The following is a 27,586-nucleotide window of genomic DNA, read 5'->3' on the forward strand; positions in this document are numbered from 1 at the left end:
CGTTAATATTGACTAGTCAGTAGTTTATTTTATCACAAACGTACACATTGAGCAAACCTAATTGAGAAAAATAAAAAAAATACATTTCAGTGTGAAAGGAGACGCGATAAACCAGTGATGGTTAACGAGCGGCGTCACCCAACAGATAATTATTAGAAATGTACAACATGTCTATGAGTGCAGGTTATGCATATCACCAGTCGGGCTGGGCCTTTCGAATTCAATAGCAAATTATTCGATTTAAAGAATATTTTAACCCGTCTCCCATCTTGTTCTTTTTATTCACCCCTAAATTTTTTTATTGAACCCATATTTTCAAAATGGAATTCTGACATATGACTCTCTCTCTCTCTCCAAAAAGTGTTTCTTATTTTATGTGAACTCAGCAAACTGTCTGAGTGATGGATTCTACGTTTTCAGTAATTTATGTGACTGGAGGACCCATAGACATCACAGTGAAAAAGTCATGTGCAACTACATATCTTTCAAGCCTCAATTCTGAAATCATCAAGTATTCGAAAACGCCCGGCCCTAATCGACAGATAATGACAGCTAACGGAAACATGAATATTGTGTGTATTGAGGGGGGAATAGAGATTTTTGAAATCAGTACCGGGAGAAATTTACAAAAAAAAAACGTTTGAAACCACTGCCTTGTTTTGTTTGCTTTTCTGACTTCCATAATCATGATTCTATCAATCATGCATCACATAAATCATCGACATAAACTCCAGTCCTTACAAAAAAGCAGTGCCTCTTACTCTCTTCAATGTATGTATGCTTTCATTTATTTGATTTTGGTTGACAAAACAATCAACCTGTCAGTATTCAACAGACCAGAAGGCACATTTGCAAAACAATTTTAGGTTGAAGTTTTGTCTACACACTGGGCTACAAGACGAAAAGTTTTTTAAAGGGTATCTGGTTCATAAGCCCACAAAAAATGGTTATTATTAAAACGACGGACCGGTGATGATTTTTAGTGTCGGCAATTAAGTATAAAGCACTTTCTGACCCATTAATACATAACGTAGGTGGTTCACATCGGTTAGGGCTTCCTCCACCATAAAGTCCATTCTTCCGAAAAACAAATAACTGGCTAACTTATCCCACACCCGACCTGGACTGGTAACCGGACGAGAGGCCGTGGTTTGCCATATGATTGAACCGTCTGATCGGCTTTCCTTCTTACTCCCGGGATAAATATGTGAATCCTATCCCCTATCCTACATTAGGCGAGCCGGCCTATAATGTACATTTTTGAGAAAAAAGGATTTGAGAAGTGCCATATGGGCCCCTTGTCGCTTGCCCCTCCATTTTTTTATCTACAAATAAAATATGTACATTTTTACAATGCAGTTTCTTTAATGAACAAGAAAAATGAAAATAACTGAACACAAAAGTGAAAATGTGTGAAACCTTGTTCCGATGTGAAAATTTTTTTTCAAATATAGTCGAAAATTTAAAAGTGTGTATATAACAAATTGAATATTATAATTTGCTTGAAGCAAGGCCTTCTCTTTAAGAGCAACCCATCACAGCTGAGCATTTTTGAAATGCAATTTTTAGAATACATAATCAAAATTAAATTCAAGAAAAAGAGGTCCAATTCGACACCGCAAAATAAAACAGTCTGCTTTTTAAAAGATCATATTTAAGTTAAGAAAAAAATAGAGAATATTCAACTCTGAAATACAAAGTTTTGTTTAAATGGGACACCAATATATATTAAAATTGAATCAAAATCTGAAAGAAAGATGGTTTCATTTAACTCTGGAATATAAAGCATGCGTGACTGCATTTTTAAACCAAGCTGCCTTCATATACGAAAAAGGTTTAATTCAACTCTGCACTGTAAAACATGCATGACTGCTTTGTTCAAACATCTTAAATGAAGAAAAATCTCTTCAATTTAACCTTGCAGGGCATAAAATGCATGACTGCACACAGGTTGTGAAGCCAACACAGTGATGACGAATCATTTTTTAGAGACGGAGTGTCTATCTATGGTGTAGAAGAATGATGTGACCAAATACAGGAAATTTCTAATGCATATACTTTGTTTTGAATAATGTTTTTTAAATGAGAGAAATGGACAAATATATACAAAAGTTGAAATTAACAAGCCAACTTCAATTGTTTACTGAGAAAACTGTGAACATGTGAAAGCCGAAACAATGGAGACTAATCATTTCATTAAAGACAGGGTGTCTTTTAAGAGCATAAAAAATGACACGGCAAACTTTCAGAGCATATCATCTCAAAATAATGTTTTTTTAAAATGAGAGAAATTAAAAAAATATTTTGGCAAATTTTTTGCTTTTTTTAAATTGTCCTTGTCGGTTCCATTACATTTGAACCCACGTACATTTGAACCCATGACAATTGCACCTGTATGCTATTGCACCTATGGAATTTTTTTTGTTTCACGGATAGTTAAACCCATACTAACCCTAACCCATGGGTTTTAGCACCCGCATATAGATCGAACCCGTGGATATACGCATGGGTTCAAATGTACGGTCACCGTCCTTGTCAAATCATTTTTAAAATTTTTGTTGAATATTTTATTCGATTATCACCACAAGTCTGTAGGTTTGAAAATACAATTATACCAAACTTTGACTTCAACTAAAAACTATGAATTTGTAAAAGGAAGGCAAGAAGCAGCAAAAACAAAACAAAATAAGTAACTACACGTAACAACAATTATAAGCTTCGCAGCAGTTTTTAGAAGCAACAGAAAAACGAAATAGGTAACTAAATATATATCAAAAGGTAAAAAACCACTGGTCTATCCTGTGTTAAAATCAGCAGTCCACAAAAGCAAAGCAAACAACAAAACGAAAAAAGTAACTATCGGTAAATTTATTCACAAATTCGCAATATTTTTCTTAAGTTGATAATCTTGAGTAAAAAAAAAACTTTATGAAGAAGCTTTTGCTCTGATATACGGATTAGTGGAGAAATATATTAAAAGGGCAAATGACTTTTTCACGATGACAATTTCCTATTAAGAACTTCAGCTTGGGAATATAATCTGGCAAGAAAGGCGATATTGGATCGTTTCGCGATCCGATGGTTTTTTTTATAAGTCACCACAAAACTAAATTTTAAATTTTGTTAAGAAAGTGTCTATTATGTGTTGAGAAATAGTAGCTTGAATTGAATTCAAAATGAATGATAGAAATTAAATGATGATAACACAGGTAAATTTTCGTCTGTGCAGAGTTTGTTTGTACAGAGCCACGCCAGGATTTAGAAAAAAAATCAAAACCAACATTTATTAAATTTTAATTTTTTTTAACAACTTAAATCAATATTCAGTTAACTTTCTCACTTTACTGAGAGTCTAAAAGACGTTTCAAGCTGCAAAAATGCCATGTATGCTACAGGAATATGATTTTTTTTACATTACAAAAATATGGGTCCATGAAAGAAACCTAAAGGCTTGGCTAATTTTGTAACTGTCTAAAAAAGCAATAGGCCTAATGGCAAATAATACATCCGAGCAGCAAATACATCTGAGTCATTAAATAAACTTTAATTTACTCACCAACATCAGTAAGTAACAATGAGTTTCATGTTTATAACATATTATGGAGCTCTGAAAATGGGGTAAGTCAGGGGTAAGTGACAATGTGGGGCTCCATAAATGGGGTAAGTAAGTTTTCATATTTATAAACTTATTTCGGGGCTCTAAAATGGGGTAAGTGAAAAGAGGTTTCTTTAATTGTAAACTTATTGTGGGTCTCTGTAAATGGGGTAATTCTGGGGTGTGTAACAATGTGGGGCTCCATAAATGGGGTAAGTGAAAAGAGGTTTCTTTATTTATAAACTTATTGTGGGTCTCTGTAAATGGGGTAATTCTGGGGTAAGTAACAATGTGGGGCTCCATAAATGGGGTAAGTAGAAAGGGGTTCTCATATTTATAAACTTATTTTGGGGCTCAGAAGATGGGTTAAGTAACAATGAGTTTTCATTTTTATAAACTCATTGTGGGTCTCTATCAAAGGGGTAAGTCTGGGGTAAGTAACAATGTGTTTTTGTTTCTATAAATTTATTGTGGGGGTCCGTAAATAATAGTAAACCTCTGCATCCCCATAACACCAAAAGTTTAAGCCACGCTCTAGGCAACATCCACTTTTCCTTTCCTATGCCTGTAAGCAACCAGCACAGTACGAGCGATCAGAGCAAGAATTGAAAGAATCAAACCGGTGAGAGACAGATACATATTCCTTGAGAAGGGACTGACGTAGTTCCCAACGAGAGCTCCAATCAATGCAAACACAAGAGTAGGGTAGATGGTAAGAGTGTAGCGACAATATTTTTCGAAAACGAAGTTTTCCAGTACAAACCAGACTATGATCTCTAACAGGAGGATGACAAGAGAGATTGTGCCAGCGTCTTCAGCTGTCAGTGAACCTAAATAAGATAGAAAATTCATTTTAAAATCTGCTGTTGTACAGAATGATTACACAAACAACACAAGGTGACAATTCAGGACTTTATAGGTGACTTTGCCTGATATTTCATCACTGGTTTATCGCGTCTCGCTTCACACTGAAATGCATTTTTTTTATCTTTTCTAATTATGTTTTCACAATGTGTACTTTTGGCATAAACTCCAGACTGATTGAAAGCTATTAAAACTTATAATGAGGTTCAACCATGCAAGTCTGAAAACTGTTCAAGATAGGATAGGGGAATATACTTTAAATACTGCCATGGTGCAAAAAATCGCGAAATTGGGAGACAAACTGCTCAAAGTATATCCTTGACCCTGCGGCGGCGATGAGCCCAACAATCCTCTCGCACATAATCACCCCCGTGAGATTCGAACCAGCGTATTCTCAACACTTAGCATCATGCACCACACAGCCGAGTGAAATTGCACTGTTTACTGTCCAAAAAAATGAAATATCAACACACTCCTCCAGTCAACCTACCGTTCAGCTCTGCAACAGGACTTCCCATGCTGCCCTTATAAGTGATCACAGTTGCCAACATCAGTTTCCAAGCGCACGTCAACCATGTTGCCAGAATCGCATATCCATTGTGAAAAATGATCCGGACAAGCCAAAGCAATTCTAGAAACAAGAAAGAAATGTTCAAACGATGACGGAGTGGAATTATGTAGAGCAGTGGTTCTCAAACTGGGGGTAATGCAACAATAAGACGGCTTAATTTTATAATTTGACTAATTCCCAGTCCATTACAATAGTTAACCAGTTGGATAGTTGATAATGAGTCGTTTTAGCCATATAGACTTGATAATCAAAAGAGCCGTTACGCGAATCACCCTACTACAGTGAGGTATTCGACAATCCTCTCGTACATGATTATACCCACAAGATTCGAACTTGCGACTCACTTTGTGCAGGGTAATTAGAGGTGTGATAACAAGCAATTGCTGTTGGAAAGTTTATTTGCAGGGCAGATACACATTTACAGATCCTTCATCCAGGCCTGTTACAAACTATAATGCACCATCACCAAAGCACAGCACTCACACAAACATGTAAACAAGTAATAATTACTAAGTAACAACAAGTAATGGCACAACGAGATAGCAATCAGAGACCGCCGACTTATCGATCTAGCGACGTGTATCCTTCGCTCTGACTCAATAGTGACACAGCGTGTCCTATCACTAATTAATTGATAGCTCGTAATTATACGACATAACTCATCCAAAATCAATAGGCTTTTGGTCTGAGATATGATGAATGCACATGCAAAATTTGGAGCAGATTCAACCTTGCTTTTGTGAGATATTGCTCAAAATACGAAAGTGTCTAAGAGACAAACAGAAAAATACCTATCATCATACTTTTCGATCAAGATCGATATGTAATGATTACAAGTGTCTGGTAAAGTAATCAGACAAAAACATTCACAGCTATGTTGTGCAAACATCCAAAGAAAATTACATTCATATTTATATACTTCACTCACTCGGATTCTGCTGTTTCAGTTCTTCGACTTCAGGGTAATAACTTCGATACGAGAATGCAAGACCAGCATAAGTAACCCAGCAAGCAGCAAGTATGAAGAACATTGCTAGTCCCAAAATCTCTCTGTCGTTTGCAAAAATCCATGCCACAGATGTTGACCAGCTCAGACACCAGAATATCAGGGTTACCTGATTAAATAGTAAAATTTGATAATTATCCGAGGAAGGAAGAAAGAGAGAGAGAGAGATAATGACCTATTTCCGGATATATCATCAAAGTACACATTGCAGTAAAAAAAATAAACAATAATCCTAAAATATAATCGGAGAGGCGGGCAGGACTTCGACAAGGTCCCTGCATGGGATTCGAACCTGCGAACCCACGCAGAGTAATTAGAGGTGCGGTGGTGAGCATATTCCTAATGCTTAGCCCGTTGAGCCACACCGCCGCGCCAGACCCAACATGGACTGGTAATTAGACGAGAGTCGTGGTTCGCCATATAATTAAGCCATCTTATCGCCTTTCCTCTCCCCCAGAATAAACATGTAAAATCCTACTCCTATAAAATCTCTCTTTACTTACTGGAGGAATCAGAGGCTCTTCTCTCACTGTTGGACTATCCTCTTTCTTTAGACAGAGAGCTACAATCATGTAAAATGCACCGACAGCATTCCAGAGATAAATAATCGGCCAGATGACACCGAAAGTCCAGTTTGCCGGTTGAATATTGCTCTCATATTTGTCTGATAACTCTCTAATTGTGTTGAGATATAACCATTAAAATAAAGTTTAAAAACTGACTTTTTAGATAAAAATAGATTTTTGAAAGTTCTATTTTTGCTTTGAATAGCATCACATTCACGCAGTCCAATTTATTTCAAGTTAAGTCAAGTTTTTTTTTCCAACCAGCGAAAAACAATCGCATACAACATTCAGAAAAAGAGAGATTATCATACAATTTTACTCTGGGAGAGAATGCAAGATACAAAAGCTGTTATCAAGCAGTGACACCCAAGGTTCTAATTAAAAGGAACTACGGAACTAACGTTATTGCCGGTGAGTGCCACATGATTTTGCCGAATCATATAACTAACATATATTTCTAGAGATTGTCTTCAAGAGCCATCAGATTGCAGACAGATGGGGGATTCCCCAAATCAAAAACAGCTTTTAACCTTTGAATGATTGGCCTGTGATGATGATTTATACAGTGCATTGACTTGCATCGTTGGTCTCGGATTTTAAGAAACATGCTTATAACTGAAATGTTTTGCTTTAACAATCCACTCATGGAACATATTTGGTAATATTTTGTTTTCCGAAAATGCTGCTTTTTTTTCTTAAAATATTTTTGAAGTGTTTTGGTGTTTCTAACCAGAATGAGCAGGATTTTTAGATGTCACTGCCTGAAGACCTGCTGAGGTCCCTCGCGACTCCTGTCACACAACTTAAGTTAGATTCCTATTGTGTTTGATCCGTATTTTTCTCATGATATGTTTAATTTGTGCTGACGAATAAATGACGATTGATTGACATAAACAGGACAGGACAAATTACTTACCTCCAAAAGCAGTCTCATTTGTCTCGTTTTTATTCCCACCCATTCCAGACAGTGAATTAAGGTAGGAGAATATGAGTGAAACTATATACACCACAAAGGCTAGGACAGTCATTGCGTACTTGAGCGTGGAACTCTCCATCTTTGAAGTAGATTAACCAATATTTCGTTTGAATATCTAATTAAATTCTGTGAAAAATATCGTATGAAAGTAAAATATAGCATCCAAAAAATGTTGCCTGATATTATGTTATTAACAATTAAAGGTGCTCCCGAAGTATGCGAACCAAGATGGCGGACATTGGAACGTAACATGGGTAACAGGTTAGGGTTAGGCGATAATTTTTTTCCAATTTTCTTTATTTTAGTCCTATTATCAGTTCGAAGACTAGCCAAGAGCATCCCGTAGTATTTATACTTAAAATTATGGCCTAACCCTAACCTAGTACACATATTACATTCCGATGTCCGCCATCTTGGTTCGCATACTTCGGGAGCCTCCAATTAAAAATCCTAATTTCATAGTAATAGCAATTGTGAGTTTAAATAAATATCAATGCATGATAAATAATAACTACAATCACAATATGAACCATTAATAAACAAAAACAAAGAAATTTTCAACTGTTATATAGGTTGTCCATAGAGACTTGAAATTTTTCAAAATTGCAAAGGGGATTTATCGATACCATATATAGTTTTTGTTTATGTATTATATGAAATAAAAATACTTGAACAATTACTGATTAAAAAATAACAAACCTGGTTAAGATATATTGAGAACTAACTGACACTCTGTATTACTTTAAAATCGGGCGCAATTTCTGCACACCCGGTATATAGTGGCAGGACATAGCTTGGCACTGGTATGAGGTTGGTTGTAGGTACGGGTATGGTTTTGCAAGGAACAATTGAGGAAAATGTATAAAAAATAATCAAAGTGAATGAAAAATATTTATATCAAGGATTCTTATACGCTGTCACTTGTTATGGTAGGAAAGTTAGCTGTAATATCCGCAATATATTTAAATACAAAAATTGTAAAACTGTTTGCAATATGAGATATAAACAATATAGACAATGTTGGTATGTGTAGTCAATCAGTAAACATAAAAAGGCAATAAAAAAAAATGAATAGCAATAATAAAAAATACAAGGGTAAGATACAAACTAACCATACTGTTTCATCCCAACACACCAGTGTCCCAGTATCCATGGGGCATTGGCCCCTTAACAAAATCCTGGGTACGCAACCGCCCCACTCTGTTTCACCCCAAAATACCAGCGTTCCCATACCCATGGGGCATTGGCTCTTAACAAAATCAGGCTCTCCCATAGTACATGCAACATAGTATGTGTACTAAGTTAGGGTTAGGCCATAATTTGATTCCAATTTTTCATATTTTAGATCTATTACGAGTTCGGGGACTAGCCAAGTGACTCCCGTAGTTTTTTCACCTGAAATTATGGCCTAACCCGAATCTGATACACATACTACGTTCTGGTGTCCGCCAGCTTGTTGCACATACTACGGGAGAACCCAAAATCAATCTTACTTAAGCAGATCAGATCATAAAATTAGTGTGGAACAATATAAAGATGGTATGCAAAATGGAAAAGATATAAATGAAAAACTATTGCAATATGAAGTATAAGCAATATATATAATGTTAGTATGTGTAGTTAGAGGTGTATCTTGGGTGTGGCAGTCATGGGCGCCATGAGGACAAGAGCTCATAAATAGCGAAAAGTTGAAATCGTTAAAATGCTTCAATAAAATAATTTAAAATTGGAAACAATGAATTTTGTATTTTTCTTCAAATAATAATGTACAAGTATCAATTTCAATAACAGTCGTTAAAATTGTCAATCAATGATCATTTTCAAACTTTGCCATGGACACCCTTTCATGTAGATACGCCACTGTGTGTATTCGATTAGCAAGCATATATGAATTTCGAAGCAATAATGGAAATGTGTCCAGCAAGTATTTAAATGTGTATATAAATGTAGAACAATATTAATCATGATCAGAATATTTGCTTACGCCTATTTTTGTGAGCAAATATATATTCATTTTGAGCCCTACACATTACTTCAAGCATATCGAGTCTTGCGATAATCGCAAAAATCAAGGTAACAAGGGTATTTACAAGATACAAATAGATATCCATTTAGAGTCCTGCAAATTAGTTCAAGCATATCAAGCAAAAATCAAAGCAACAAGAGTAATAACTGGATACGAAAATTTTGGGCGCTGCAAATTATTTCAAGCATATAGAGTCCTAAAACTATGCCTGTAAATAACAGCCCAAGGTTCATTTCTAGCTCTGCAAATCACTTCAAGCATATCGGGTCCTGTGTCTATGCCTATAAATAACAAGAACGATTCGTGCAATAAAAGCAAAAATCGCCAAAATTAAGGCTGCAAGAGTTATGGCGAGATTCCTGGAAAATGGGGAGACATAATTTTGTGAAAAAACACCGCTTAGAGCAAATATAAGAGTTGGATAGATCGATAGCGTGTAACGACAATACGGCTCGAAAACGAAGTTCTCCAAGACAAACCATAACACAAGTTCGAAAAGTAGAATTGAGAGCCCGATTGTACCGGCATCTTCTGATGTAATTGACCCTGGTAGAATTAAGATAAAGTATGATCAGGTTCGAAGGGGTTATAATTTTTTCATTTGGGGAGGAGGGGGAGGTGGATAACACAAAAAGGCAATGATGATTGGGTGAGTACTATATTTCTGAACATATTATACTCTAAAGAAGTAGGTTTTAACTCCTGGGCTGTACTGGCAGAACCTTAGGGTGCCATGGAACCCCTGTTAAAAACCATTGTCATAGCATGAAACAAGAGTGTGCAACCTGCGGCCTCGCGGGCCAAATGCGACCCATGCAGAAATGCCAATTTTGAATAGTGTGTGGACGGTGAAACAAACTTTTAATTAAGTCCATTCTGGTACGTGCGCTAAGTACAATCCCTTTGTGTTGCAAACCCTTTTACTAAGTCCAATGATGTCACAATGCCCTAACAGCTAGCAAGTTTGTGCTGAGCAAACAATTCATTTCATAAAAACTCATAGAAAGCCTATGTTAAATAAAGGTGCTGCCAGCGGTTTCACCTAGGTATTTGTGTCTGGCCCTTTTGTATTAAAGGTTACACACCCCCTGGCATAAAGAAAACAAAGCATACCATTAAGTGCAGCGGGAATCTCGTCAGATGGTGAGCTATCCTTGTAAGTAATTGTAGTAGCGAGAGTTATCTTCCAAGCACACGTCAGCCAAGCAGCCAGAATGGCAAATCCGTTATGGATAATGATACGAACTAACAGGAGCATCTCTGAAAAATATTAATAGTTCAACACAAAGACGCTCTTTGGCCACTACAACCAACACTGCCACCGTGGGCGCTAATTCTAGGTGTTGATCATTATAAAATGTAATCATGCATGTGCGTTTATTCGGTATAAAAAAGACTCGTGAAAAAAAGTTGATTGTGATTGAGATTGAAGGTAAATAAGAGCAAATTAAGTTTTGTTCATTATTCCCCTCTACACACATTGGCCATGCAACAGTTAAGGCCGCTCAGATTCCATACCTACTGTATACTTTCTAATATGCTTAATAAGCGTGAGAGATTGCTACCAGGTTTATTATGAACTTTCGGAAAGCAAACGATATGAGCTCAGCCAATATTTTGAATGTCTATACCCCAGAGGGGGGGCAAGGTTTTTGAACCAGGGGCCAAAAATTTAGCCCATTTAGACTGGCGGGCCATGTAAGTGTGACGTAAAAAGTTACATTTTATGAACAATATTTGCAGTGTTACAAAAGCAAAGGTGGAAAACAATAAGCATCCTGCCAAAGCTAAATTTAATCACAATCTTAACAAATTCCTTGAGTTATTTTCAGCTAAAACATCAAAATTTGGTTTTGGCGGCATCAGGCGGGCCAGATTGAATTACCCACGGGCGGGTTTTGCCCACAGGCCGTGGTTTGCCCAAGTCAAGTCTATACAGTCAAACTTAATCATGGCAATCATCGCCCAAGCTCTTAGCAAGTCCTCCCCATTCTTCCAATTTTCAGCTAAAGGACCAAGATCTTTTAAACCAGTAGACGAACTAATATATTGTTTTTGGCCTGCCAGTAGTGGCGTACAATCAATCAGTACTTTATTTCTTCACCATACTTAAAATACGAACTACACATACACTAATTAAAGGAAATATAAAAAATCGCATTTCAGGGTGAAAAAAGTCGCCGAAAACCAATATTGGTTATCGAGCGGCACCCTTGGCGAAGTCTAACAGAATGTGATCCTATATCTTTTCTAGATTTCTCCACCATCAAGTTCGTGTTTCTGAAACAAATAACTGGGTAACTAATTCCATACCCGACATGGGCTGGTAATCGGAGGAGACGCCGTGGTTCGCTATATGATTAAGTCGTCTTATTGCCTTTCCCCTCCTCCAGTATAAATATGCAAACCCTATCCTAGGTGAGATATTTTAACTCACCGGTATTGCAAACTTGGATACATAAACAATAAAATTATTTCACTACTTACTATGGCTATGCTCTTCCAAGATGAGAATATCTGAGTAGTAACTCCTGTAGGAGAGTCCCAACGTGGCATACGTTGACCACGCGGCTACCAGGATTAGAAACATTGACAGACCCAATAGTTCTCTGTCGAAAGCAAATATCCATCCCATAGAACAACCCCAACTTAGACACCAGAAAATTAGAGATTCCTGAAAAATGATTAAAAGTTTTAGAGATTTTATAAACAGGCTCTAATCAAGCACATGTGTAGGTGGGAAGATACTATGCTTATGCGGTGTGGCGCATCGTGCTAAGCATTAGGAATAGTCTTGCCATCACAACTCTGATTATTTACTCTGATGGTTTATGTAAACGCTTGTCTGTGTAAGGTTACGGCTTTCTCCACCATCAAGTCCATGCTTCTAAAAACAAAATAACTGGCTAACTAATCTCATAACCGACATGGAATTGTAACCGAACGAGAGGCCGTGGTTCGTCATATGGTTAAGCCACTATATCATCTTCTCCTATTCTTATTATAAAAATCTTATCGCTATACTTACAACAGGAAACATTGATGGCTCTCTCAAAATCGGGCTCCGATCCTTCGGCAAACACAACGAAGCCAACAAATAGAAAATCCCAACGGTATTCCATAGAAAAATTATCGGCCATATGACAACAAACACCCATGGTGCTGGCTGGATTGCAGTTGGATATCGGGTTGCGAGATCCGGAATTGTATTAATGAAGATGTCTAAACAAAAATAAGAGGAAATTGCAGATCGAAATATTGTATCTATCAGTAGAGATTATGCCACACTTACTCCCAATCCTTCCTCAATACCTTTGCGCTAGTGAAATTGTATGCATATAAAGCAAGGATGCTGTAGCAGGAGTAAAAATACCATAATATGCAATTCAAGAGTCCTGCTGCACACTAACACAAATGTATTTCTGTAACATTTCGTCTAACCGACATCAGACTTCCTCAGACAGACAGTAGCAAACTCTGTATGTCTGGGGAAGTCTTAATTTGACCAGAGGAAATGTTAGAGATATCTTTGTGTTCGTGTGCAGCAAGACTATTGAATCACTATACTGATACATCGAAAAAGCATACACAGAACAAAATTATGAACACACAAAAGATCGAGAAAATCTCTAATTATGTTTGAAACACGCAGAAATACGTGTGTCAGTTTACCCATTAGAAAAAAGAGAAACTCCAGAAGTATGTGTACCAATATGGAGTTAATTTTGTTTGCCTACTTTACATCAAGTTGTGTAAAGGGACTGAAACATATGGACGGGGGGTATATTCACTTGGCTAATACAAACAGTCCTCGAATTCGTGAAAGAACTAAAATAAATAAAATAAGAATGAAATTATGGCCTAACCCTAACCTGGTAAACATACTACGGGAGTACCAAAAAATATATCACTCACCAGTTGCTGCATTTAGAGTAGCATTTCCTTTTTCCACTCCAACGGGCACGTTCCCCAGAAATGAAAACACAAATGAGATCGCAAACACTACAAATGCAATGACAGTGAACGCAATTTTCACCGCCCGCGAAGTCAGGGCTTTCATTTTTATGGTCCCGGGATGATGTAGAGTGCTGGTAACTAGTTATTATTTTAATATCTGTTTTAAAAGTTTTATTTGAGATATCTGAAAAAAAATTTGGAATAATGAGGAATTATATATAATAGATGCTAATTTGTGATTTGCTAATTTCTGCGCTCTGTTCTTGAAAGCCTATTCTAATTATTATAAAAAATCAGCAAAAAAATTCGATTTATAAAAAATCATCTAAGCATAATGAGTAAAATTTGCCTTTAATTTAAAACACTCGATTTACAGGTAATTAAATGCTATTCTAATATTATCCGACATCAAATTTAATGAATGGAAAAATAACGAGTATAAACTTGCGATTCGATTTTAAAAGTAACTAGTTACTGTTTCATCATAAAATCTACACGAGAAAGATGGTGAAAGAAACACAGTATATAAATCAGACTAGCTAATATTTTAATTATCGCAGGAAATCTGCAAAAAAATTTGAATTCATAAAAAATTATATTGGTGAAATAAGTAAAAATTTGCGATTTATTATAAAATTACGCAATTATTATGCATTTAAAAAAAAGTCATTGAATGAGAAATTGATAATAATGAGTGCAAATTTACAGAATTTAGGTGTAGACTACTCAGTCACAATTTAACACAACCTAATCTAGTTTTTCCACCTTCGTCCCCCCCCCCCCCTCAACAGGCTTCTTTGACATGAAGTTTTGATTTTCTGTCGTATTGGGAATTGCTTAAAACAACAACTTTAACACTACATGGTTCCAAAAGGCTGTATTGACCTGTCGCGAATCAATGATTCTTAATCGTGCGGTGGGGACAGTGAAAATTGGCGGCATATGAACTTGACTGTTAGGGTGAGAACACTTCGACCAGTCATGCATAAATGAATAATAATGTTGGAATGGTTAGAATAGTACTGAAGTAGACTAGAGCGCTTAAGATTCAAAAATGAAGCACCGGTTTATAATAATTGAAGAAATTGCATTTTGATTACACAAAAATATAAGAATTGGATAATAAACTGCAGGTACAGTGAGCAAAGCATAATATAATTAGCAAAATTAAGGAACGAAGAGCGATTTCATTTATTCCTAGGGGAGAGAGGAAAGCTGGTAAGATGGCTTAATAATATGGCACACCACGTCCTCTCATCCGATTACCATTCCATGTCGGTTATGGGATCAGCTAGCCTTTTATTTGTTTTAGACTTGATAGTGGAGGAAGCCATGCGCAATTACTAGCGAAAACAGGTTTATTTAGCAAAGTTTCAGATAAAAAAGGGTTTTCATTTATTATTATATCTTGAAGAGAGGAAAGTTGATAAGGCAACTTGGTCACATGCAAAACCAGATTACCAGTCCATGTCAAGGGTAGTAATAATTTACCAGTTATATGATTCAGATGTAAAAACTTGGGACAATTCCGTGAATCAACAACAACAGGAAAAAGCGGTGATTTAGTAGACACTTCCATATTAAGTTACCAAAAATTTGACACAAAATTTTCAAAAAAGGCATTGAGGAATATTTCACGTTAAAACATAGATACAGTGAAGTAATCACATATCAAGATAGACCAGATAAATATAAGAAAGTTGATTTTACAACAGTAAAAAAAACAAAGTAGTACCGAAGGACAAATTTAAATGTATCAAAGTATTACTAATATTCATGACTTATGTGGCATAATTGTAATGTATATCCATGCACACATTATATTCAAACCATAGACATAGCCAGGGAGAACCTGATGGTCCAATTATCGAAATATTAAACATTTTATTTTTAATGCCATTTTGCAGCATTTGCAGTGAGATTTAATTTTGACACCCTTGTTGCTCTTGATTGAAACTGTTCAAAACAATGCAAGTTGCACGAATTACTAGCTGATATTCGATAAAAAATTGAACACAAATTGAGTTTAAGTGAGAACAGAATTATAGTTTCGAAATAGGTAAAGCGGGGAATGTAACAAAAAAAGGCTGAGGAACACTGAACTAACAGATTCTTCTTGCATTTATAAATGGGTTTACATTTTGTCCATTTTAATGATCTCTTCTTGACTCCTGTATTTATCCAGACGTGGTCGATTTTTATGCCTGATGTATACGAGCACTACTCTCACAACGAATGCTATAATCACGAAAATCAGGCCAACAAGGGTTAGGATCAGATTTCTGCTGAAAGGCACGACGTAGTCATTTGAGAAGGTCCCACTCAATGCGAAGATAAGCGCAGGGTAGATACTGAGAGTGTATCGGCAATACGGTTCAAAAACGAAGTTTTCAAGAACGAACCAAACGATTAGTTCGACAAGAAGTATAGAGAGCGCAATAGTTCCAGCGTCTTCAACAGTAAGAGAACCTGTTAAAATAAGATTATTATTTATTTATTGATATCGGATGAGAGAAATGCCGATAAGACGACTTAATCATATGACGAACCATAGTCTGCACGACATTCAAACGTGCAAGCATAGGTGTGTTTTGGACCACAAGTAGGGATGCCAAGTTTTTCATCAATGCATTTATTGGTGATATCTATGACCTACATCTTTTTTTATCATGATGGAAATAATCGTGGCTCATTCACTGAAAACCCCTTATCATCTTGCTATATTGCATATTCCATTTTTAAGTTTTTCTCTTCTAGTCGTTCCAGATTTGAGCTTTTTTGTGACTTTAAGCAAACATACGCATGCAATAAAAAAAGGCTTAATAGAATCAGATTCGGAAAGATTCGATTCGAAAATTTTTGATTCGAGATTCGATCCGAAAAAAAAAATGTATCCAGAAGTGGCAACCCTAGCTACAAGACTCTAAAAAGCCGCAATTTACGACCTACGACCGGACATGCTGGCTAGTACAGTGTAACAGTGTCATAAATTTCGGAACCGCCACATTCTGCAATTCATGGCTACGCCCCTGCAAATTAATTCATTTGAAATTAACATTGTCATCGCGAATGAGACCTAGAGTACCTAGTAGAACTTTGTTTGAGCCCGAAAGAAACGCTGCATGACCCCCTAAGGGGGCAGAGGGTCCAGCTCAAAAAACCCTGCTATTCAGAGATTTATTTTCGACATGCAAGAATCAATTCAAATCAAAAGAAAAACATAGCAAACTAAAGAACGGGAAACATCGATTCATAGCAATTAACGTGAGATTGCGAAAGACTCAGTGAGTCATCCAGTCAGCGATACCAAATGCTGTAATATAGCAGCAAATATAGCAATGAAGCAATCTGATAAAAAAAAATCATCTCTAAATCACACAAGCATGGGTAAACAACACAACAATAAATTTGAAATAGATTAGACAACAGGAACAACCATTACGATTCATCCAGAATAGATAGCTTACAGAATACAGAAGCTGTTTAGTTATGCATTCTTAGTTCTTACTTACTTCTCAAATTAGCCGGATAGTTGTCAGTTCCTCGGCTATCTTCATATGCAATTACTGTGTGTAGCATCACTTTCCAAGCTACCGTTAGCCAGGCTGCCAAGATTGCATACCCATTATGAATTATGATGCGGACAAGCCACAACATTCCTGAAAAAATAAAAGTTTGTTATGCTTTTTATATTTTAAAAGAAAATGCTAAAAGCGAAGTCACCCTCAGATTCAAAGAAGACTCATCTCTAGCTAATTTAACAGGTGACCACTGGAATGCCAAAATGTACTAAAACTACGCAGAATCATGGCAGTGCACTTTCTATTCGAAAGGAATTTGCTTAAACAAGGGGTCACACACATTAAATGAAATAAAATGAGCCATAATGGAAAGACTCTAAAATGCCAAGAGCTACACTCACTCAGAATGAAATGAGACTCAAATTTCTTAGCAGAGTTACATGCACTTATAAATTCAGAAGTAAAGAAGACTCATCTCTTAACAACGTTACGGATACTCACTCGAAAGTGAAGGAGACTCATCTCTGAGCAAAATTACAGGTAGTCACTCAAAAATAAATGAAACTCATTTTTAAGCAACGTTACAGCCAATCAGTCAGACGGCGCTCCCCACAGCACCTCTAATTACTCTGCGTGGGTTCGCAGGTTCGAATCTCATGCAGGAATGATTATGTGCGAGAAGATTGCTGGACTCCTCGCCGTCGTTGGGTGGTTCACGTAACCGCTGGTCGGTTACGGCTTCCTCCACCACCAAGTCCATGCTTCCGAAAACAAAACAATATAACTAATCCCATACCCGACTTGGAATGATGACCGGACGAGAGGACGTGGTTCGCCATATGGATAAGCCGTCTTATCGGCTTTCCTCTCCCCCGGGATAAATATGTAAATCCCCCTAAATCCTAAGTAAAGAAGACTCATCTCTGAGCAAATCCACACCCACCCACTTAGAAGTAAACGAGATCTATCTTTTAGCAAAGTTATGGGTACTCATTTAAAAGTAAACGAAACTATCTCTGAGAAAAGTAACATTCACTCACTCAAAGGTAAACAACACAAGCCACTATCTAAATAGGCAAACTTATGTATTCAGTAACTGTACTCACTTGAGTCATGTTCTTCCAGAATCATAGTATCCTTGTAATAACTGGCGTATGAAAATCCCAACGTAGCGTAAGTTGATAAAGCAGATGCCAGAATCAGGAACATAGACAACCATAGGATTTCTCTGTCGTAAGCAAATAGCCAACCCATGGAACAACCCCAGCTTAGACTCCAGAAGATAAGAGAGAACTGGAAAACAGAATTGAAATATTAGTTGACTATCAGCAGCACAGTTAGTAAATGCTTGCTCAACAGTGTGGCACATCGTGCTAAGCGTTAGGAATACACTCGCTGGGTTATATGCGAGAAGATTGCTGGACTCCTCAACGCCATAGGGTGGTTCACGTAATTGCTGGTTGGTTACGGCTTCCTCCACCATCAAGTCCATGTTTCCCAAAACAAATTACTGGCTAACAAATCACATACCGGACATTGACTGGTAACCGGACGGAAGGCCGTGGTTCCCCATATGATTAAGCCGTCTTATCGGCTTTTCTCTCCCCCAGCATAAATATGTAAATTCTAGTCAATTCTATGTAAGCCAGTGTGTAATTGTCAAGTCCAGAAAACACTTTCAAAATGAAATTAAAAATTTGGCAATGACAAAATATAGGTAGAATCTATCTGGGATCAAGGGTTAGGGCCATGGGTTCCCACCTACGTGCAATTTTATTCAAGTAGTAACCCACTCAAAGCCTCGCTCTGAGAAAAAATAAAAACAGAACAAAATCTTACCACAGGGAACATTGCTGGTTCTCTCAGAATAGGGCTCTTTTTCTTCGTAAAAAAGAGTGACGCCAGCATATATATAATTCCAACTGTGTTCCACAAATAAATCAATGGCCAAATGATGATGAAAACAAAATCTGCCGGACCAAACGAAGATGGGTAACGAGCATTCAGGTCAGTGACAGTGTTGATGAATATATCTGAGAAGTGAGATTAGTTTGATGAGACGGCAATGAATGCCGGGGAAAATTTAATAAAGCATGATAGGCATATTATGTAAGCATTAGTGCTGGGTATTTTCCCACATGATACCAGAATCAAATTGAATATATTTTTTCAATCGAATCTTAAATACTTAAAAGATAAGATGTAATTGTATGTGAGTTTCTTACTTTAACGGGTCCTCCAGACACATATATTACTCAAAACATAGAATCCATCACACGTTCGCTGAGTGTTCACACACAATAAGAAGCATGTTCATTACGGTAATAAATAACCAGAAAGAAAAGAGTCATATGTCGGAAATGTATTTCAAAAATACGGCTTCAAAAAAAATTAAGGGATACGACTTGACCTACGGTTAACAAGAACAAGATAGAGGTGATTCGAAATTCTTGTGTGAACTGATTCGCATAACTTATAAGTTATAATTTGACATAAGCATTAGTACCTCTCTTGCATCTCTGATTACCATGCCTTGATTTGCAGGTTTGAATCCGATTTGGAAAAAATATATGTGAGAGAATTGCTAGACAAAGGGTGCCTGCTGTAGGGTGGTTCACGTTGCAAAAAGCAAATTGAAATTAAAAGTGAATACTTACTTTTGAGACACCCTGTATGTAATGAAATATTCGGAAATAAATATTTGGAGGAGTATGCGCATCAAGATGTCGCACAACCTGAATCCTAACCCGTACACACGAACTATATTTAGGTTGTGCGCCATTTTGGTGCGCATACCGCTGGAGCACCAAATATTTTCTATCTAACTACTTACTCGAGGCACCATTTTTAGTTGAGTTCCCGTCCTGGAAGCTCGTCGGTACATTGTTTAAAAATGCGAAGACAAAAGACAGAGCGAAGACCATAAATCCAATAATTGTGAACGTGATCTTCACTACGGGAGAAAATTCTTTCATTTTGTTGGAATTATTTTGACAATACAGGATGGTAAGAGAAATGGTTTTAAATATTATTCTGTATGGAAAATGTAAAAAAAATTTGGTCAATTGATCAATTCATAAAAGTATGCAAAACAATAAATTGGAAATGTACATGTTTAAATGGGTAATTGTGCCATAGGTTTTTGTCAACACGGGAGAGATCTAGTACTATTTTTAAATAGTATTCTGTGTAAAAAATGCATTATTGAATTTTTTAAAAAATTGATGGAAGGAAGCAAGACAATAAATCGGAACTTTGACATGTTCGATTGGTAATTATGTTTGCCAACACAGGAGAAAAAAACAACTAGTTTTAAGTATTATTCTGTATAAAAGAATGTATTGTTAAATTTTGGGTTAATTGATATATTGATAAAAGGAGGCAAGATAATAAATTGGAAACATTATGTATGTTTGAATAGGTATTTGTGACATAGGTTTTTGCCAATAAGGGAGAGATATAATACTAATTTTAAATATTAACATGTGTAAAAAATGTACTGTTTAGCAAATTGAGAAAATTTGTAGAAAGATGCAATCGGAAACATCAAGCATGTTTGAAAAGATAATTATGACATGAAGTTCTCGCCAACACGGCAGGAAAAATAACTATTATTCACATATTATTTTGAGTAAAAAAGCATTATTTCAAATTCAATGCACTAAGATGCCGAGAGTCTTTGATCAATGGTGGCTTGAATGTGACAGATGAGGTATATTATTTGCAAAAATAAAAACATAATTTTGTCAAATTTTTAGAATATGAACAAATAGGAATAGGAAAAAAATAGGGAACATTAGACATGTTGAAAAAGATGAATATGTCCATACATTAATTTTAAACGAATACTTTTTTGAATTTTTTAAAAATCGCATAAAAGCATGCAAGACAAAATAGGGATGGATGAATAGTGATAATAGTGAAATATTATACTAGTGTCGTCATGGCCTTAGCCAAGAATTTTGAAACAGGGGATCTGAAAATTGTCAACTTAAATCGTAACAGGTAGTGGTCCAATTGGAAAAAATGGGGATTTCAACCCCCAAAGTCTCACTCCCATATGTTTTAAAAAGTCATTCTTCCAAGAATTGTGTTTAATTCGAACAATTGGGAACACTTAAGAAAAGGGAAATTTGGACACCACATATTAAAAAAATTTACCAAAATTCATGAATTCATAAAATGTAATTTGTTTAAAAATTGTGTTAAATTCAGAACAAAAAATAGGGAACTTCGACATGTTGAAAAAGATAAATATGTCATATGTTTTTGCCCACACATTAGTTTTAAAGGAATAGTTTGTATTATTTTGTAATATTCGTTAAACTGTTTTAAAAAATCATTTTTCCAAGAATTGTGTTTAATTCAAACAATTGGGAAAAAAGGGGGAAATTGGACACCGCATATAAAAAAAAAATCCTCTCAAAGTTAATCCTCAAAATCTCACTCCAATATGTTTTAAAAAGTCATTCTTCCAAGAATTGTGTTTAATTCGAACAATTGGGAACTCTTAAAAAAGGGGAAAATTGGACACCACATATTGAAAAAATTTGCAAAATTATGAATTCATAAAAAGTGATTTGATTAAAAATTGTGTTAGAAATCCAGAACACTTTTGCAATAAAAATAAGTTGAACACTCTAATAATATAGTTCTGAAACAAAAACTGCCGAATTTTAAAATTGTGTTAAAAATTCAGGCAAATGGGAACAGCCTTGCAATAAAAATAACATAAGCAATATCCAAGAATTAAAAACATCTTTAATCCACAATATTTTGCTTGAAATTTGAAAAAATGGGAAAGAATTTGGAAAAGGCTAAAATTTATGAAAAAGTTGAGATTCATGTTTTCTGTTTTATTTGGGTTACAGCTTTTTATATTTTTTTTTATTTTTTTTATATAGAAAGTGCTAATTTTTGTAATAATTTGATAAGAAATATCTCTGATCAATTATCTCTTTAAAACATTTAATTTACCTTTTATATTGCATATATTTTCTCCTATTTTTATTTCTTCTAAATTCTTTCTTTAATCCACAATATTTTGCTTGAAATTTGAAAAAATGGGAAAGAATTTAAAAAAAATAAAAATATTAGAAAATATATGCAATATAAAAGGTAAAATAAATGTTTTAAGGAGATAATTGATCAGAGATACTTCTTATCAAATTATTACAAAAATTAGCACTTTCTATATAAAAAAAATAAAAAAAATATAAAAAGCTGTAACCCAAATAAAACAGAAAACATGAATCTCAACTTTTTCACAAATTTTAGCCTTTTCATACAGGCGTGAAAGAACTGTAATAGAACTCAAAAGACATAAATTATTACATGTTTTGTTCTTATTAATAAATTTATCAAAACCTGAACTGTTCCTAAAAAAATAACAAAATTTGGCAAATCTTGGCAAAAAAAAAATCCTATATATGAAAACAAAAAATATATAAAAAATAAAAAAAAATGGCAACTTGCTATCTTGGCAACAATGGCATGATTAAGGATTACCTTTCAAGATATTAAAAGTTTGCACATTAAATCAGTTAAAGATACTGCAATATGTAGATAACTTTGAGGAACAAAAACAAATACAATGTCAAGTAAAAAATTATAAAATTTGGAGTCATCAAAATATTCTACACAAATACAAGATTTTAATTTAAGATGGTGGAAATTTTTTTTATTGGGCTCAGCCTATTGCCTCAATTATAACACACTTCTCGGTGATGTGGCGACGAAGTCTTAAAAGGTTCGTCATCGAACCTCTGATTACTGATTATTACCTTGCGCGGGTACGGAAGTTAGAATCCTGCGTGGGATAATTACGGTATGTGCAAGAGAATTGCTGAACTTCTCACTGCCGTAGGGTGGTTCACGTAACTAACTGCTGATAACTGGACAAGAGCCCGCAGTTTGCCATATTATTAAGCCGTCTTATTGGCTTTTTTCTCCCACAGGATAATTATGTAATTCATATCATTTCCTAAATATTCTCCATTTCTACAACCTCTTCTTTTTTGCTTCTAAAATTTTCCATTTGAGGACGATTTTTATGTCTAAAGTACACTAGTACTACTCTCGCTATAAAAGCTAAAATCGACAAAATCAAACCGACTAAAGTAATAATCAAATTCCTGCTGTAGGGGACGACGTAGTCATTTGAAAACGTTGAACTTAACGCAAAGATTAGCGTCGGGTAGATAGTAACTGTGTAGCGACAATACGGCTCGAAAACAAAGTTTTCAAGTACAAACCATAACATAATTTCAAATAGTAAAATCGAAAAAGAAATGGTCCCGGCATCTTCCGGTGTCAGAGAACCTAGATGAAATGAAATTAATCAAATTAAAATTAAATGTTATTTCTTTTAATGATCCAGGGGTGAAGCCAGAAACTTTAAAGGAAGATGAGGTTCTAAAATATTGCCAATTGCCAAAATTTGTAATTGCTCAGTTAGACCGTATAGCGCAGTGGTTCTTAAAGTATGGGTCGCGACCCAAACATGGGTATTCAGGATGTCGTGTCTAGGATGTCGTGTTTGCGGCGGACAGCGGACGCCTTTTCTGCTACAATTCGTGACAAGGCACTTGTGCGAGCGAGGATATTTGGCACTGACGGTTATCAAAACTAAGCTCGCAATCGCCTTGATACCCGTGACAACTTGCGTATTGCGTTAAGTAAAATAGAGCTGTGTATTGAGGATATAATGAAAAGGAAATTTCAGTTTCATCAATCTCACTGAGTCAATGGACTGTTTCTAATAAATGGTTGTCTGTATTTGAGTCAAACTGTACTAACATTAAAAACACATTTTGCGTTATTTAGGATTGGGTCGCGAGTATTCATAAAACTCAGATTTGGGTCGCGCTCGAAAAAGTTTAAGAACCGCTGGTATAGCGGGTCCAGAAAATGTGGGCTTTCAAGAACCGTGAGGATCTAAAAACCATTTCAAGCTTTAAAAAAATTGCCATGTTAATACAGGGGGGTTCCAACTGGGGGACATAAGCTGGGGAACATTCGACATTTATGGCTATAAATGAGTGGAATGGGGCTAATGGGAGGATGGGATTTGAACCCCAAATGTACAATCGGTGATGCAAATACAGTTAAGCATAAGTTTACATGAAACCATCACACAGTATGAAATCACCTCTAAAATCTGCAGGGTACTGATCCCCTGCGCCATCCTTATAAGCAATTGTCGTTTGTAGAGTAAGTTTCCAACCAATCGTTAGCCAGGTGGCGAAGATCCCAAGTCCGTTGTGGAAAATGATTCGGACAAGCCACAGCATTGCTGAAAATGAAAATTTAATAAATATGTTGAAATGATAAAAATAGCAGGAAAAAAAATAGGGGTACTACCGTAGTATGTGCACCAAGATGATGGACACCGGAACATAGTATGTGAACCAGGTTAGGGTTAAGCCATAATTTTATTCCAATTTTTCATATTTTAGTTCGATTATGAGTTCGGGGACTAGCCAAGTGACTTGTAGTATTTGTACCTAAAATGATGGGTTACACATACTACCTTCCGGTGTCCGCCATCTTGGTTTCCATACTACCGAAGTAACAAGATAGATAGGATATGTTGTGGTGACATTTAATGAAATGCTCATCCTTCGTCCCATATTTCCAGACTACTGGTTCCATATGTATCACAGGTCATACAGATGCCCAAATAATCAAAGAGTTTACAGCCATATTTCCTAACCAGGTAGTTCTTCCCAGAGAAATCTTTTATTATAAATACATAAATTGGAAATAAATTTTTCTGAGGAAATATTATGCTCAAAACAATGTTACACACACTCGTTCATGGAGTAAGGTTATTGATCTCTCATAACAGCTAGCAGGTCCGAAAATAGTGAGTTTTCGATAATCTTGAGATTCGAAAAAGCTTTCAAGCTACAAAAAATTGCTATGTATGAACAGAAATGTACAGAAAAAGGGGTGCTCCATAAGTATGCGCACCAAGATGTCGCACAACCTGAATCCTAACCGGTACACACATACTATGTTCAGGTTGTGCACCATCTTGGTGCGCATACTTTTGGAGGTTCGAAAAATGCATATTTTCCTATTTCAAAAAAGGGTACCGACCCTCAATGGCTATAAACTGTTAAAAATACTGAAGAAGTTCAATACTTACTGGAGTTGTGTTCTTCTAGGACTAGTATATCCTTGTAGTAACTTGCGTAGGAGAAACCAAGAGTAGCGTATATTGACCATGCTCCTGCCATGATTAAAAACAACGAAAGCCATAGGATTTCTCTGTCAAAAGCAAATAGCCAAGCAAGTGGAAATCCAAAGCTCAAGCTCCAAAAGACCAAAGAGCCCTGAAAAAAAAATTGAATGAATAAACAAGAATATCGGTCAGAGACCGAAGACTTATCGATCGAAAGTTAGGGGATCCCCCAAAACAGCGCTCTTACTTCATAGTGATACCTTGTGTCCCATCACTAATTAATTAATAACTCGCTAATTATACGACATAATTCGCCCAAAATCAATAGGCTTCTGGTCCGAGATAAGATGTATGCACATGCAATATCTGGAGCAGATTCAATCTCGCTTTCGTGAGATATCGCGTGCATCTAACAGACAAACAGACATACAGACAGACAAATACCTATCAACATTCTTACCGATTAAAATCGATAAGTAATAAATATTTCCCACTTCATCTTCCAGAACTGCCCTCAGCTTGAGACAGTAATTGGGGCTACAATGGCAATTGCAAGCGGCCACTAGGATTCTAGAAGCTATTTGCAAGCATTTTAGATATAATACAGTACCCTAAACATGAATAAAATGAAATTAAAATCTTACTATTGGAAATAATGCAGGCTCTCTCAGTACAGGACTCTTCTCATTGGATAGGAATAGGGAAGCGACTAAATATGCAGCTCCAATTAGATTCCAAAAGTAAATAAGCGGCCATATCACGACAAGCACATATGCTGGAGGCACAACGGTGACTGGGTAACGAACGTCTAAGTCAGCTATGGTGTTGATGAATATATCTGTAAATATAATGTATGAAGTTGATGAAGACAAGAATATGTTTTCTAATATTATCTATGGCAGCAGTTCAAAAACCGAAACCTCCGGGCCTTGATGATTTAATATGGCCGCCGAACTTAAGTGAAATAGTTTATTACTCCTCATTTTGGCCCTCGGTCAATCAACTTTGGGAAACACTGATCTAGATTCACATTTTTTCAATCAAGAAGGAATTCAATTCCAGGGAGGAATTACGCTTTGTGTTTGCTGTAGATAATAATTGAAAATATTCCCCCTTTTTGAAATGTAAAAAAAGTATTTCCTGTATCATACATAACCATTTCTTGTAGCTTGAAACGCTTTTTAGACCCTCAGGATTCGAGAAAACCCACAATTCCAGGCTTCCACCGGCCTTGATATCTGTTAATAAGGTCTAACTCAGGGGTTCCCAAGCTTTTTACAAGATGACCCCAAAGACAACTTTCAAGTGTCCAGTGCGACCCCATGTCAATATATATATACATTTTTTTTAAAACTTCAGAGCTCCTTTCACTGGATTTTTGAATTTGGTCATGTGGTGGTATTGAGTGAAATAAGCTAAAACCAAACAGTGATGTCACAATAAGCATCTACATTTTTTATAGCATAAGCATAGAGCGATGCCTATGGACCTGTTTTACACTAAGCCATAGTACAAACTGATAAATTTAACATGGTTTGTCAAATCTTAGATGTTTTGTACATCCGTCCTCTACCATACCTCAGCGACCCCACCGACCCCATGACTCGTTCGCTACCCTACCTACTTATCACTCCGACCCAATTTGGGGTCGCGACCCCTAGTTTGGGAACCCCTGTGTTAAGGTCTAACTTGACAATTACAAATTTCAGAACACCCCCTCCCCTTTAAAAATTCCTGACTACGCCTCCAAGAGGCCAGCGTCGTATTCGTCATTATACAAAAAAACTTGGGACCAGTGTTCCCTCTGAGGTGTGCGTGTGTGCGCGCGCACACAGCTTTCAGAGGCTGCGCACACGAATAAATTTACTGCGTACAGACGTATTTCGATGTAATGTAACAATGTTTTCGGTTGGCAGGTTGAGAAAGTCAGTTGTTGGCCCACCCATTACCCTGTTAGAATGCCAAAATTTCTTCATTGGTGTTTGCACAAATATTAGTCTTTTCCAAAAAAGTGCGCACACACCGAAATTTCTGCGCACACATACTACAAAAAATTAGAGGGAACATTGCTTGGAACCCTTCCCTATGATCTTGAATAAAAATGAAAAATATTTCACTTACCCCCGGCTGCATTTACGGTTGAGTTTCCTTGCTCGAAACCAACAGGGACGTTGTTTAGGAAAGCGAAAATAAACGAGAGGAGAAAAACTAAAACTCCAATCACTGTAAATGCAATTTTTACTCCTCGAGAAGCCTCCTTCATTTTTATGAGTTTAATTCAAGATTCAAAAAAAATATTTTTAATTAGTTTAGAAT

The 27,586-nt window shown here is 36.1% G+C and overlaps 4 protein-coding genes across 4 annotated transcripts; all 4 read right to left on the reverse strand.

Annotated features, from left to right (window-relative positions):
- Nucleotides 1-2,528: 2,528 nt before the first annotated feature.
- Nucleotides 2,529-6,760, reverse strand: LOC120332671 (uncharacterized). The gene is made up of 4 exons (XM_078119078.1): nt 6,540-6,760; nt 5,959-6,145; nt 4,950-5,090; nt 2,529-4,425 (listed from the first exon to the last, which is right to left on the reverse strand). The coding sequence occupies exons 1-4, from the start codon at nt 6,606-6,608 to the stop codon at nt 4,130-4,132; spliced, it is 693 nt and encodes a 230-aa protein (XP_077975204.1). The 5' UTR covers nt 6,609-6,760; the 3' UTR covers nt 2,529-4,129.
- Nucleotides 6,761-8,072: 1,312 nt separating this feature from the next.
- Nucleotides 8,073-13,753, reverse strand: LOC120332670 (uncharacterized). The gene is made up of 5 exons (XM_039399966.2): nt 13,520-13,753; nt 12,633-12,826; nt 12,092-12,278; nt 10,718-10,864; nt 8,073-10,150 (listed from the first exon to the last, which is right to left on the reverse strand). The coding sequence occupies exons 1-5, from the start codon at nt 13,662-13,664 to the stop codon at nt 9,858-9,860; spliced, it is 966 nt and encodes a 321-aa protein (XP_039255900.2). The 5' UTR covers nt 13,665-13,753; the 3' UTR covers nt 8,073-9,857.
- Nucleotides 13,745-21,966, reverse strand: LOC120332666 (uncharacterized). The gene is made up of 5 exons (XM_039399963.2): nt 19,916-21,966; nt 18,922-19,115; nt 18,189-18,375; nt 17,074-17,220; nt 13,745-16,030 (listed from the first exon to the last, which is right to left on the reverse strand). The coding sequence occupies exons 1-5, from the start codon at nt 20,055-20,057 to the stop codon at nt 15,696-15,698; spliced, it is 1,005 nt and encodes a 334-aa protein (XP_039255897.2). The 5' UTR covers nt 20,058-21,966; the 3' UTR covers nt 13,745-15,695.
- A 1,067-nt stretch (nt 21,967-23,033) lies between these two features.
- Nucleotides 23,034-27,580, reverse strand: LOC120332668 (uncharacterized). The gene is made up of 5 exons (XM_039399964.2): nt 27,392-27,580; nt 25,915-26,108; nt 25,235-25,421; nt 24,233-24,376; nt 23,034-23,403 (listed from the first exon to the last, which is right to left on the reverse strand). Exons 1-5 carry the CDS (start codon nt 27,531-27,533, stop codon nt 23,066-23,068), a joined length of 1,005 nt encoding a protein of 334 aa, XP_039255898.2. The 5' UTR covers nt 27,534-27,580; the 3' UTR covers nt 23,034-23,065.
- Nucleotides 27,581-27,586: the final 6 nt, after the last annotated feature.

The sequence above is a fragment of the Styela clava genome, chromosome 13, assembly GCF_964204865.1.
Source record: "Styela clava chromosome 13, kaStyClav1.hap1.2, whole genome shotgun sequence".
NCBI lineage: Eukaryota > Metazoa > Chordata > Ascidiacea > Stolidobranchia > Styelidae > Styela > Styela clava.

Excerpts from the sequence above, each read along its gene's own strand:
- LOC120332671 (XM_078119078.1), bottom strand. The coding sequence starts at position 6,608 with ATGATTGTAGCTCTCTGTCTAAAGAAAGAGGATAGTCCAACAGTGAGA. Across the intron at positions 5,091-5,958 it reads ACTGAAACAGCAGAATCCGA|AATTGCTTTGGCTTGTCCGG; the intron begins GTGAGTGAAGTA and ends TCTTGTTTCTAG. Across the intron at positions 4,426-4,949 it reads TCCTGTTGCAGAGCTGAACG|GTTCACTGACAGCTGAAGAC; the intron begins GTAGGTTGACTG and ends TATCTTATTTAG.
- LOC120332670 (XM_039399966.2), bottom strand. The coding sequence starts at position 13,664 with ATGAAAGCCCTGACTTCGCGGGCGGTGAAAATTGCGTTCACTGTCATT. Across the intron at positions 12,827-13,519 it reads TACTCTAAATGCAGCAACTG|ACATCTTCATTAATACAATT; the intron begins GTGAGTGATATA and ends ATTTTTGTTTAG. Across the intron at positions 12,279-12,632 it reads AGCCATCAATGTTTCCTGTT|GAATCTCTAATTTTCTGGTG; the intron begins GTAAGTATAGCG and ends ATCATTTTTCAG.
- LOC120332666 (XM_039399963.2), bottom strand. The coding sequence starts at position 20,057 with ATGAAAGAATTTTCTCCCGTAGTGAAGATCACGTTCACAATTATTGGA. Across the intron at positions 18,376-18,921 it reads AACCAGCAATGTTCCCTGTG|TTCTCTCTTATCTTCTGGAG; the intron begins GTAAGATTTTGT and ends TCTGTTTTCCAG. Across the intron at positions 16,031-17,073 it reads CTATCCGGCTAATTTGAGAA|GTTCTCTTACTGTTGAAGAC; the intron begins GTAAGTAAGAAC and ends TTATTTTAACAG.
- LOC120332668 (XM_039399964.2), bottom strand. The coding sequence starts at position 27,533 with ATGAAGGAGGCTTCTCGAGGAGTAAAAATTGCATTTACAGTGATTGGA. Across the intron at positions 26,109-27,391 it reads AACCGTAAATGCAGCCGGGG|ATATATTCATCAACACCATA; the intron begins GTAAGTGAAATA and ends TTATATTTACAG. Across the intron at positions 25,422-25,914 it reads AGCCTGCATTATTTCCAATA|GGCTCTTTGGTCTTTTGGAG; the intron begins GTAAGATTTTAA and ends TTTTTTTTTCAG.